Source organism: Syngnathus acus, chromosome 23, assembly GCF_901709675.1.
Source record: "Syngnathus acus chromosome 23, fSynAcu1.2, whole genome shotgun sequence".
NCBI lineage: Eukaryota > Metazoa > Chordata > Actinopteri > Syngnathiformes > Syngnathidae > Syngnathus > Syngnathus acus.
The window spans coordinates 1473343-1486585 of NC_051107.1; the positions used below are offsets into that span (position 1 = coordinate 1473343).

General features: G+C 44.4%; 2 protein-coding genes across 4 annotated transcripts in view; one reads left to right on the forward strand and one right to left on the reverse strand.

Annotated features, from left to right (window-relative positions):
- Positions 1-987: 987 nt before the first annotated feature.
- Positions 988-6847, forward strand: LOC119116895 (sodium- and chloride-dependent GABA transporter 1-like). Its single transcript, XM_037242618.1, has 15 exons — positions 988-1078; positions 1821-2149; positions 2211-2342; positions 2428-2528; positions 2600-2709; positions 2793-2925; positions 3112-3246; positions 3317-3420; positions 3500-3624; positions 3693-3805; positions 3868-3999; positions 4061-4163; positions 4228-4328; positions 6079-6246; positions 6345-6847. Exons 2-15 carry the CDS (start codon positions 1909-1911, stop codon positions 6435-6437), a joined length of 1791 nt encoding a protein of 596 aa, XP_037098513.1. The 5' UTR covers positions 988-1078; positions 1821-1908; the 3' UTR covers positions 6438-6847.
- A 994-nt stretch (positions 6848-7841) lies between these two features.
- The window catches only part of iqsec3a (IQ motif and Sec7 domain ArfGEF 3a), a 38931-nt gene continuing 33529 nt past the window's right edge, over positions 7842-13243 (reverse strand). For 2 of the 3 annotated variants that reach the window (XM_037242602.1, XM_037242604.1), the window contains 6 exons: positions 12986-13111; positions 12173-12272; positions 11940-12098; positions 11649-11738; positions 11006-11049; positions 7842-9235 (listed from right to left, as the gene is read on the reverse strand). In XM_037242602.1, the coding sequence (XP_037098497.1) occupies positions 8750-9235; positions 11006-11049; positions 11649-11738; positions 11940-12098; positions 12173-12272; positions 12986-13111 (1005 nt within the window). In that variant the 3' untranslated portion in view covers positions 7842-8749. The remainder of the gene's footprint in view (positions 9236-11005; positions 11050-11648; positions 11739-11939; positions 12099-12172; positions 12273-12985; positions 13112-13243) is intronic. The other variant, XM_037242603.1, reaches the window with a different exon arrangement.

The following is a 13243-nucleotide window of genomic DNA, read 5'->3' on the forward strand; positions in this document are numbered from 1 at the left end:
ATCCTCTGCAAATAACAACTACCATTACCACAACTATGACCTTCTTCTTTATATGTATTTTACTGCCCTTATGTGGCCAAGTCAAGCACCAGAAGGAACAATTGATGCTGATTTATTGAAAAAAAAAAAATTTTTGGGAAGGTGCTAGAACGGATTAATGGCGTTTCCATTTGTTTCAATGAGGATAGATGATTTGAGATGTATTTTGATCAGCAAGCGTGGTCACGGGATGAATTGAACTTTCAAGGCACTACTGTACATGTTGACCTGCAGCAGTAGGGACATGAAATAATCGAACAATACCATCTTTGCGTGTACTTAAAAGCCCAGAGGTGATTTTGAAAAGTGTGTTTTGATTTATTTTCGATTGGAAAGGGGATTTCCGAGTGCATTCTGTTGGAATACCGCAAGCCATGAAAAAAAGGAAAACTTGCAAATCATGAACTAAACTGCTGCCTTCAAGGCCCTCGATAAATAATGGCACACGATCAGAAAAACTCACCTCGGGGCTCTGCTGGGAAGACTTTCAACATAATTTTTGAAACAAAACATGTAGAAATATTTATCCTGTCGCTTCTCAATGTCTGTTTAAGCTCATTGCATTTAATAATGTTCCAATCAAAACGTCTCTTTTAAACTGGCCAGAGTGGACGTTTGGCTGGTTACAGTAAATCATTTTGCTCTTTTCAAGATGAGGGCCTTTTCTATCACGGGAATACCATGGCAACCATGCTGGCAAGTTTCAAACTCTCACACACATATACACACAATGTACCACCACTGTGCGTGTGTGTGATCGGCATATCCCATATGGCCTCAGGCGGTCCGGGTGCTGAGCTGTAATCAAAGCAGGCACACAGGTCGAACTTTATTAGCAACTACTCGATAGCCGCGGCTAACAAGGACAACCAGCCAGTGCGGCGATACGACAGAAACAGTGAGTGGGAAACGTCGGAGGTCTTTTCGGGAAGCGGATAGCCTCCCATGGGCCTGAGGAGGCAGCCCGAATTGACAGTTTTTTTTTTCTTTACCTTTCGGATCAAGTTGTGAAGAAGTTGATGAGGTGGACATCTCCCAGGTAGGCTGTTCTTCCTCTTGTCATACTGTATGGCTGAGAAAGATAAAGGCATGCACGTTAATGGAGAGCAATAATAAAATCAAAATCTGTTAGCTATCTAAAACATAGGTGTTAAACTCAAGGCCCGGGGGCCAGATATGGCCCGCCAACGTCATTTTATGTGGCCCGCAAAGACAAATTGTGCATCGACTTTGTGTCATTACTAAAATTACAAATTGTCTTTATCTTTTAAAAACAGAGATATAGCTAGCATTTTTTTATTGCCCTCCGAGGGAAACTATGAGTACAATGCGGCCTGTGACATAAATGAGTTTGACACCACTGATCTACAAGTTACTTTCCTTTTTTTGATCCAAATGGATTTTACTTTTTGACATTTTTTCCCTTATTAAAGAGTCATCTAAATTTCAAGTATGGATCATTTGCATCACTGCACAATGTCTTTTCATGAGCATCAATCAGCAACTACCTATAAATATTGCATCTATGTGATTGCTCATTCAGTGCAGTGATCAAATGAAAAGTAGCGACGTGAACATTTTCTAGGCCAATCAATCACTGGCAAATGTTTTCCTCTCAGTGTGCCAATTTCTTGATCAAATGATGTCATCCAGAATTGGAATACAAGATAGTGGGGTTGGGTGTTTGGGTGTACTGACATACATAGTTAGGAATAAATCCAGTCATGGAAACGTACCCTCCCAAGTAGAAAAGCTAAACTTGGATCATCATTTCTTTATAGCTTTTCTGCATATTCGCATCCATCTACCAAAGAACCATAATCCAGTTTGAGAACGCCAAAGGATCCACTCTCTTAGTGGAGGTCCACCATGGGCAAAACCGGACAGAGTACGGTAGACTTGAACTCACCGAGTGATGTCAAGCAAGCGGTTCCTTTTGAGGAAATGGAGCTTGCGGCACCACTTGCGGACCAAGAGAAGCAAAAAGAGGAGCCACCTGACCGAGGAAGCTGGAAGGGCAAGTTTGACTTCCTGCTTTCCTGCGTGGGGTACGCCATTGGTTTAGGGAATGTCTGGAGGTTCCCGTATTTGTGCGGCAAGAATGGCGGAGGTAAGTTCTTATCCATTGAGCCCCTGATTTTACCCAACTGATTCATCTGATTCCCGTCAAGGAGCATTCCTGATCCCGTACTTTATGACTCTGGTGTTTGCTGGGATACCACTCTTTCTACTGGAGACGTCTCTTGGACAGTTCACCTCAGTTGGAGGTCTCGGGGTGTGGAAGCTCTTGCCGATGATGAAAGGTAAAGACCGAAGATTCCAATGACATGATAGATTCCGAGAATGGTCAAGGTAGAAACCGGCGGAATGGTTCTGGTGTGTCGGCAGGTGTTGGTCTGGCCGCAGTGGTGCTATCCTTCTGGCTCAACATCTACTACATTATCATCATAGCCTGGGCCCTCTACTACTTGTTCAACTCCTTCGGCTCGGTATGTTAGAAACAAGAATCCGCCAAGGCTTCCGTCGTTCAGATCAGGAAGTTCTGTTTCTGTGCGTGCAGGAGCTGCCCTGGCAAAACTGTGACAATCCCTGGAACACAGATAAGTGTTTCTGCAACTACAGCCTGAAGGACACCACAAACCTGACTAGTGCTGTTACAGAGTTTTGGGAGTGAGTCTAATGTCTTGCACATCAGATTCCTAAGGGCATTTATTGGTCTTTCCCTTTCAGAGATCATTTCTGTGTTTTTATAGGCGTAACATGCACCAGTTGTCCGGTGGTCTGGAGGAACCCGGGGAACTTCGTTGGCCCCTGGTGGGCACCCTGGCACTCGCATGGGTTCTCGTCTATTTCTCAATCTGGAAGGGAGTGGAGTGGACTGGGAAGGTCAGACTGTTTTGTGTAACTATTTAAATTGACTGATATCTGGGAATTTTATCTGTGCTCATTGGAGTACAAATGTCCACCACCAAGCATAAGGTAGAGAAAATGTCATGAGGAGTTAATTAAAACCAAACGATGGAGATTAAACGGGGAGATGGAGGCTGATGTGAGACGATTTCCTCAATTTAGGTGGTGTACTTCTCAGCTACCTATCCCTACTTTATGCTCTTCATCCTGTTCTTCCGTGGGGTCACCCTCCCTGGAGCCATCGACGGCATCCGCTTCTACATCACCCCAGATTTCAATAAGCTCACTCGCTCAGAGGTATACCGTCCTTGGAGTATTTATTTTTGGCATCTCCTTGGTAGTAAATACTTATGTATACATGTCCAAGGTGTGGCTGGACGCCGCCACCCAAATCTTCTTCTCCTACGGCCTAGGCCTGGGCTCGCTCATTGCACTGGGCAGCTACAATAGCTACAATAACGACGTCTACAAGTATGGGCCCATCACAACCTTTTACGACGTTGGCCATTTTTTTTTTACACGTTGACGATTGTCCTGTCGTCCATTTTAGGGACTCCATCATCGTGTGTTGCATCAACTCCTTTACCAGCATGTTCGCCGGCTTTGTCATCTTCTCTATCGTGGGCTTCATGTCGCACATCACTAAGAAGCCTGTACAGGAGCTAGCAGCTTCGGGTATTCGATTGAGATGTCGGAGTTGTGAAGTACAGCGAGCCAATAATTGAGTATTTTTGAAAACATAGGCCCTGGCTTGGCGTTTTTGGCATACCCCCAGGCAGTCACGCAGCTACCAATGTCGTCCCTGTGGGCCATCCTCTTCTTCTCCATGCTCATGATGCTGGGCTTGGACAGCCAGGTACACGCAACACAACATGTAACAGACAGACACAGGAATGACTCTTTTTCACATCCAATCAGTTCTGCACAGTGGAAGGTTTCATCACAGCTCTGATGGATGAGTATCCATTAGTGTTAAGGAAGAGGAAGAAGGTTTTCATCTTGATCGTCTGCTTCGTGTCCTTCATCATCGGGTTCTCCAATATCACACAGGTACACGACATGACAAAACAATCTTGGTATTGGCTAAATTTGCCCCCTCCATGTCTTCCAGGGTGGCCTGTATGTGTTTAAGCTGTTTGATTATTACTCAGCCAGCGGAATGTGCCTACTCTATCTTGTCTTCTTCGAGACCGTCTCCATCGCCTGGCTTTATGGTAGGAAGCGTCCAAGCCGGTTAAACCTCATCTTTTTTGCCCTGACGTCGATTTAACGGCGCAGGAGCCGAGAGGTTCTACAACGACATCGAGGACATGATCGGCTACCGACCCTGCATTTGGTGGAAGCTCTGTTGGAAGTTTTTCACGCCACTCATCTGCCTGGTAGGCGAACAGGAAATTATTTCATTGACTCGACCTCTGTGACATCAATCTGTCAGTATCATGGTGACAATCAATACGTCTGGTATTATCGTGGTAAGAAACAGGTCAACATGATTATATACAGTAGTTACAGCTGCATTGGTGTTGATGGAATTAACAACAGGTGCACAAGAGGGGCAACAACGAGATGGTCCCCAAAACAGGACTGGTTTTGCAGATGGAGACCATTTCAAGTTCCTCCCTCTTGATCTTTTTTAACTGTTTTTCCACAAGTGTTGGCTTTAGCTAGAGTCATTATCACGACTGGGAGCATGAGGCGATTTCTTAACCTTCCTGAGGTTGCGCAGATTGTCCAACTCCTCCAGGATGGCACATCCATGCGTGCTGTTGCAAGAAGATTTGATGTGTCTCCCAGTACAATCTCCAGAGCATGGAGGAGATTCCAGGAGACAGGCAGTTACTCTAGGAGAGCTGGACAGGGCCGTAGACGGTCCTCATTCCATCAGCAGGACCGATATCTGCTACTTTGTGCAAGGAGGAACAGGTTGAGCACTGCCCGAGCCCTACAGAATGACCTCCAGCAGGCTACTGGTGTGAATGTCTCTGCCCAAACAGTCAGAAACAGACTTCACAAGGGTGGCCTCAGGGCACGACGTCCTGTAGTGTGCCCTGTGCTCATTGCTCAGCACCGTGGAGCTCGATTGGCATTTGCCATAGAACAGCAGAATTGGCAAGTCCGCCACTGGCGCCCTGTGCTTTTCACAGATGAGAGCAGGTTTACCCTGAGCATCTGTAATAGACGTGAAAGGGTCTGGAGAAGCCAAGGAGAGCGCTATGCTGCCTGCAACATCATTCAGCATGACCGGTTCGGTGGTGGGTCAGTGATGGCCTGGGGAGGCATTTCCATGGAGGGACGAACAGACCTCTACAGACTAGAGAACCGCAGTCTGACTGCCATTAGGTATTGGGATGAAATCATTGCACCCATGGTCAGACCCTACGCTGTTGCAGTAGGTCCTAGGTTCCTCCTGATCCACGACAATGCCTCATGTGGCAAGAGTATGCAGACAGTATCTGGAGGATGAAGGAATTGACACAATTGAATGGCCCTCACGATCACCTGATCTAAACCCGATAGAACACCTCTGGGACATAATGTTTCGGTCCATCCGACGCCGCCAGGTTGCTCCTCAGACTTTACAGGAGCTCACTGATGCCCTTGGAGGACATCCCACAAGACACCCTCCGTCGTCTCATTAGGAGCATGCCGCGACGTTGTCAAGCATGCATACAAGCACGTGGGGGGCCACACAAGATATTGAAAATAATTTTGAGTTGCAGAAATTCAATTTAGGCAAAATGGACAAGCCTGCCACATCATTTTTTCACTTTGACTTTTGGGGTGTCTATATACTGAGCCCTCTGTAGGCTGGAAACTTTTATTTCCATCAAAAGATGTGGCATCCTTTTGTCCTGTTATGGAAAGGCTTGACCTTTCATATTTATGTTCAATAAAGAGTTAGATAAATAAAATAGAACAAATATTATTGCATATAAATGTGCAAAACAAAGAATTTGTTGAAGTGAACATAAAATAATGGTCAATTGATAGGCTAGTTTTCCTAGCCTAGCTGCTAGCTCGTCATGGACGAACCAGACACCCCAAAGATCTGAGGACAGTTCTGCCCAGGTAATTGTAAAAAAAACAACAACACACATCTCTGTATAATTCAAACATCTTTGCTTACAGGGCGTGTTTACCTTCAGCGCTGTGGAGATGACACCCCTGACTCTGGGCAAGTACGTGTACCCCGTGTGGGGCCAAACCATCGGCTGGTTCATGGCCTTGTCCTCCATGGTGCTCATCCCGGGCTACGTCATCTATATGCTGTACACCACGCCGGGATGCATCAAGGAGGTACAGGGTCACCCTTGACCTTTCTCTCTCCCCCCCTACTCGGAAATGACGCAGGGAGTTAATAGAAACAATAAATATTGCTCTTTTGTGACCTTCAGCGCTGGAAGAGGATGACGACGTCACAGCAAGACAAGCCATCGGGTCACGATGGGTTCATGCATACTGGGAATGTTGGTGAAGCTCTCGTCTAGCCCCCCCCGTCCTCCTCTTGTGTTATCCCTAGAATAATAATCACGCTGTCAGGACAGATTTAGTGAGATTTGACACTTGGATGTAACGACTTGCTGTGACATTTTAAAGCTTTAAAAAGGGAAATTTTGTCGATAACTGTGATTCTAGGCCATCATATGGTAATAAAATCTTTTTTTTAAAATTTGTGTATAATAGCGTAGGCCATACATTATTGATGACGAAAAAGCAATACACACGTATAATGGATTAAAACTGTTAGACACATATATTCAATTTAAAACTGAGTCTTCTGAATAATGTGGAACAAAGAATGTGGTTTAAAAAAATAAGGATTTTTAGATTCCTCAGGTGTACCTAATAAAGTGTCCAGTGACATTTGAATACTCAACCTGCTGTTTATATAACAAATACTTGAATGCATTGTAATTGAACTCTGATGTAAAGTGCACACAATTAGTTGGATAAATATGTAAATAATATTTATATTCTTCAAAAATAAAAAACAACTTCCAAAAGCAAACACAAACAAACTTGAATGATATTTAATAGCATGTTGATATACTGCAAAGACAGTTCAAGAGAGGAATTCAACCGCGGGAAGTCATGGCTCATTTCTCTCACACTCCCTTATCTTTAACTTTTTTTTAATCAATTAATTAAATGTAAATTCACTAATATGATGTCATCATGTCATTCATGAAGCAGTGCACTTGTATATATGGGAGAGCCCTTTGGTCAGTGTCCTGTCATAGGTGAAAGTCAGCCACTCGTGGGACTCCCTAAATGCTACATTGGTTGCCGTGGTAACGTCCCGTACACGCACACACATATATAAAGCATCTCCCAAGAAAATTCAACAGTTAAGTTCGAGGGGGGGGGGAACCTGACATTTGCTTATTCCACTGGTCACCCCACTTGAATGGGGTAATAATTCAATGCATTGAGATTTTTTTTTTTTTATGACCGAAAAATGCACCCCTTTATTCCCTATTCATGTGCTCACACACTTAATTCAATCATGCATCAAAACATACATGCAAACCAAATTAAAATCTTGGAACAAACACTTTCTCATGTTTTTCAAGCCAATAGAAATAAATCAACAGAAGTGCTTGTTCAGGGGCGTACTTAACTTATTCTTTCTATTTTATTGTACTTTGATGTGTTTAAAATGTCTTGAAAAAAGCACAACTAGCTGCAATAATGCTGAAGTTTTAAGCAGGATTTGCTCATGTTTCATTTCAGGACACACATTTCTTTTTTTTTTTTAAAGTCCATGTGATGTTATCAGTGAATAAAAGATGGCTAGAGTTGAAAAAAAAAAAAACAATAAATCTGCCTGATGGCTGCCTGATGGCTGTCAGCTGACTGGACGGGTCTGGAAGTTAATGCTCACTTGGGGCTTTTTTTCTTTTTTAGTGCATAAAATATGAGGCAGGGCATCGAGTGACTCATCGGAGAGTGAAAGTCATGTGATTATTAAGATGCTCCGTGTCCTTTCCGATATCTTTTAGGATGTGATATTTACAATCCACGCACCAGGAACGAAGTTCAACTAATGCCCCAGTTATTATTATCAGCATTTTCTGTCTGGACAAAAGCTGTTGTTTATTCATTGTTTTTCTTGCGTTTTGGGGATAAATGTCAGGTTAGAAAGATAAGCAGGAGATAGGAGAAGACAAAACACACGGAAAATGGGGAGGTACCAAATACACACAAAGGCTTTAAAAACCAAAATTGAACGAGGAAATTCGAGATTCCCTGAAAAAGCGAAGAAGCGTCAGCGTCCCCCTCGAAGAGAAACATGGCGGCCACAGTGCGTCTCAGTTTGAAAGTCTGTTGTTGGATAGAAGCAGTTTGTTTCTTGTAGAAGCAATAAATAAATAAATAGCCAGTGTGGAAGTGTCCATCCATCCATCCATCCATCCATCCATCCATCCATCCATCCATCCATCCATCCATCCATCCATCCATCCATCCATCCATCCATCCATCCATCCATCCATCAATCATCCATCGTGAGTAGATTTTTGGAAGTCCTTCTTTTCCGCTTTGCTCATTTTTTTTGGGACAACAGTCGCAGGTGAGGATATTTTCTGCTCTCTGTCCATCCCAATTTTAGCTCGAGTTAAAAAGGTGGCTTTTGAAAATCGAATCAAATGTTATCCACACATGACATTGCTTTTTTCAAATCTAAGCATATTTTCCTAAATATAATTAAATGTTGTTTTTTTTTTTTAAATAATTCTTCTGATGATATATTTTATGTACATTGTGTACTGTTAAATAAGCAGGGTTAATTAAATTCTATTTACACCATGCTCCGAGAGCCGCTAGGGGTCCGATGTAGGCTGAGGCGGGGGTCCGGGGGGATGTACTGATGCGGGTGGTTGTATGGCGGCGGCGGCGGAGGAAGAGGGGGTTGGTAGCCGTCTCCGCCGCCGCATTGCGAAGGGTCAGGCGAACGCAGAGGTGTGGACGTGGCCGACTGGCTCAGCTGGTAATGCTGGTAGTAGTGGTGTGGGTGGTAGTGGGGGTGCGGGTGGGGGGGCGCGTGGCTGAGGAAGGCCTCCATGCGGGCGTGGCCGCCGTTGTCCAACATGATGACCTTGACGATCTGCTGACACTGGATGAGCGCCTCGGGCCGCAGGTCGGCCACGCTGGCGGCGGGCTGGGGGCGTGGCCGCTGGGCCGGGGTGCCCGGGTGGACCGGCGGCTCCCCCCCGTGGTTAAGAAGCCCCGCGCTCTCGGGACTGCTGCTGAGCTGGTACGTCTGAAGCCTGTTGTGAATTGACACCTAGTTTAGAAAACAGCCAAGAGAACAGCATCAAATGTTATCAAGCTGGTTCCTCCGCTATGATCCGTCAAGCCCTCTTTATTCATTTTTTTCTGGGGGGGGGGGGTGAAAGTGGTGGTGATGTCATAACACAAACACGCACACACGTGGGGTGAAGGGGGGGCTTGGTTTGGTCCTCTGTGGATGCTGGGAATTGTGCGTGAGGGGTGGTGGGGGGAAGCCGGGTGGTTCCAAAGGGGACACTGAGGGCACCTGTATCGCCCTTCCAAACCACTGTGTGGCGCTATGGGGAGGGGGGGGGGACATACTCAGGATTGGGTGGAGGGAACCAGAACGTGCGGTTGGTAGAAGAGGAGGGCAAGCACACAAGACGTCTAACAAGCAACAAGGCACGATGCACAAGTCCTATTATTGCTACTCTTATTCTTTTCTCCTGTCTTTGTCCTCCCAAGTAGGGGTTGAACCACTTCAGAAGTTTTAATTTTGTTTTGGCCTTTGTATTAGTTTTAATTCGTATTTAGAGCAGGTGAAAATGCGATAACGAGTGTAAGATTTTAAAAAAAGGTCACCAAGTATTGTGTCATAAACTACAATTTTCTACAATTTTTTTAATTTACCAAAATAAAAAATCAGAAAGCTCACCGATTATATAATTGACAAAAACTAAATTTGTATTTTTTACATGTTTGTCTTGTTTTGTATCCAAAAATAAATGATTGTTTGAATTGTGATTTCAATGATTACCAACACAATCAGTTTTTTTTTTTTTTTTCTTTTTTCAGAACGGAGCAGTGCCATTTTGCTCTATGATATGGTTTTAGTCAATTTGTCAACTCGCCGACCTATGGGTCCAACCCCTACTTTTTAGAACTAGCTTAAGAAGAAGAACACTATCGATATCCAGTCCCTGAGTAGATGTTCTGATCATCCGATCATCTTCCAGTGCAAATGATTGTGAGCGACTGACACAACAGGCCAGCGGTAGATCCAAGATTGGCTCTCCACGCAGGTTTCTTGATGCTAATAGTCCAAGTTTCTTTCGTTTGTTTTCCGCCACTTTGTGAAAAAACACGAGCTGATTGTCCGTCTCATCACATCGCGTCGTCATTGGCGAGCAGCTGTTTTCGTGACTTTGCACGACGGCTTCGTCCGATTGGCGGACGGATGAAAGGATGGGGACAGAAGAGCTGCACTCTGCACTGCGGCGACCGACTCCCACCCCCACCGCTCCCCGTCCGGATGAATGCGCTTTGACAGCTAGCGTTTCATTCGCACCAGCTGCTGACATTCACCGCAGCCCGTGTGGCGGGACAAGAGGACAATCTCCCGCAATGAGAATCATTTTAGATCTTAAATGTAATTTAAATTATGGGGTTTAAATCAATGGCCAAAAAAAAAAAAAAGCTCAATATCTAATTAGGCCACTCAAGCCTGAGTTACATTCAATGTCAACTTGAGGCTGAGTGCGTGTCCTCTGCCTCCAGGGGACGCACCGCCGCAGAGAAGCGGGAGGGAGAAAAGGTCATCCTGTAGCCGCAAAGCCTCCTGGGTAACGTAGTTGAGATGGCTTCTGTTTGCTTGTCCAGGATGAGTGGAAAAAGGGAATCCAAATGCATTTGGAGTTTTGTTTTTCCACCTTCACCACTCTTGACGTCAATCTACCTCTTTATTTATTTTATTTTTTTATCGATCCTGTTTACGCCTCACTACGCTAGCTCGAGCACTTACCTGTCGTTGGGGACGTACTTGGCCATGTTGTTAAGCACTCACCTCCACGGCGTTTTGTCCACTTCTGTCCTCAAGCTCCTGGTTTCCTGAAGCCACAGTGTTACAACCTTCACTGAGCTAAGGTACACATTTTACATTGGAAAAATCACACAACTAAAATCCACTAGTCTTTCAATAAAGTTCAGTAATTTTATATTTATTACCACTAATATTTGTTGGTTTTCATAAAACTCAAAGAATATATGCCTGTGAGTATTATTACATTGTCTTTCTACTTGTGTTGCTGCACGATTTGTTTTCAAGTGGGAGTTATAATGCCAACACATCGATGCTAGTTTTGTTAGCAAGTTCATGGCATTTTACCTTATGTGTTAGCATGAAGCTAATGTACTTTTCTCTTTCAAAGGGAGAGTCAAGCTGGGAATGGTGTAAACAAGGTATTTTGGTTCATATTGTGTTTGTGGAATATGAATTAAGCATTATTCATCTCAGGGGGCAGCCATTTTGCTACTTGCTGTCGAGTGAAAATCACATCACAGTTGCGCAGGGGCTCAGGTTGAAACGGCACATGACCAAAATTCTGAAAACAGTTTGAGACTAGTGGGGCCACATAGAACATATTATAGCAAAGAAAAAAATTCACTTGACTAAAATCAGTGGCATAGTCGAGCCTCAAATTACCTACCTGACGTGCCGGCGTGTTTTCCTCGCAGCTCCAGTTGCGTGCCGTTGTTGATCGGTTGCGTCTTTGCCCCCTGCTGCTTCTCCAGCTCCCCTGAAGTGAGCAAGCGAGCGTAAGACACGCACCGCCGCCCTCATCATCGTCGCCATTATCACACGGGCGTCGACATGCACCTCCCACGCCGGGCGCTTCATCGCGGTAATTAAATGCCACAGTTGATACTAATTGCCCGTCGCCGCCAATCACACTGACTTTGTATTGTTGTTTTGGCTACAATTTTCCATAAAATCTTACACTCAATGCGTATCTGCTCCATTTCCGACACCTCGGCGATGGACTCCTTCAGATCTTCTACAAATTTGAGCAGCTCCTCAGCGCTTTGAGCGCAAAAGTTGAGCACCTGCTTCTTGTCAGAGCCGAACGGCGAAAGGATGGTGATGCCGTGTGGGTAGTCTGATGGAGAAAAATGGACAAATTGAAAATGAATTCCAATTACATGGGTAAAAAATGCAGAGACGGTGACTCACATTCATTCTCGAACAAGTGGAACTGCATCCCGAGAAGGCCCAGGGCTTTGCAGAACGTGTAGGCTGCCGAGCTCTTCTTTTTTGGACAAAGCTTTAATATCTGTGGACGGACACACACACAATAAAAATATATCTGTTTTATTTAATATAGAAAAATTATGTTGATTCTTGTTGTTGGATCTAGAAATAACTAAAATGCGGAACATTTTGATCTTTAGCAAGTGATGTCACTCGCCCACATTTGCATTTATTTTGTTTGTCTTTTAACCTCGCATTAATTTTAAAAACAATTTGGTCTCAGAATCAAAGCTTAGTTCCCTGATGAAATGCAATCATTGTGACTTTGAGATGACATTTGTCCCACTTTTCAGATACGAGCGGCAAACGTCTCATGGGAATTCATCCCACTTGTAACTTTTCTGCCCGAAATGTGCCATTTAACCTCCAGCCACCAATTAAGCAGACACTACTTTTGTCGTCCCATTTGTGTGAGATCAGCATTTTGCATAATGACGGCTGCTGAACGACTTTGAAACCATAACCCACCATGTGACTCCTAATGAGAATAATAATCATGCCCGACACAAAGTCTTTGATTTGTGCCGTGGCCCGAGTCAAACCTTTTTTTTTTTACAGCCGCACCTTCCGGCTGCTCTGTGAGATGGATTTTTCCCGCTTGACTTTATTAGAAGCAACACATGCAGAGATGTCACAACAGTATAAGAAGCTTTAACGTGCGGGAAGGTTTAAACTGTCATTTGTCATGTGAAATCTACTGGTGTGGGAATCAGACGTGTTTTTTTTTTTTTTTACCACAATGAGATCGTTGAAGAGGAACACTTCTCGCTGGTGTGCCGCCTGCTTCTGAGCCTTGTTGGCATCCGTCACCTCGAAAAGACGACTGCAGCACACCAATCGTCTGTGAGGCACCGACAGCACCTGCAGGCACATTCGGGAAAAACTAATCACACCACTGTGGAGACTTAAAACTTTGCTGTAATAAAAAAAAAAGGATATTGGCTCATTTCTGTCACTTGGCAGGATGGAAGCATTGTTGACATTTATTTTTCT

What these genes read in the sequence shown, in the direction of transcription:
- LOC119116895 (XM_037242618.1), top strand. Translation starts at nt 1,909, where the DNA reads ATGGGCAAAACCGGACAGAGTACGGTAGACTTGAACTCACCGAGTGAT. An exon ending in GCTGTTACAGAGTTTTGGGA is followed by an intron (nt 2,710 to 2,792) that starts GTGAGTCTAATG and finishes GTGTTTTTATAG; the next exon opens with GCGTAACATGCACCAGTTGT. An exon ending in ACAGGAGCTAGCAGCTTCGG is followed by an intron (nt 3,625 to 3,692) that starts GTATTCGATTGA and finishes TTGAAAACATAG; the next exon opens with GCCCTGGCTTGGCGTTTTTG.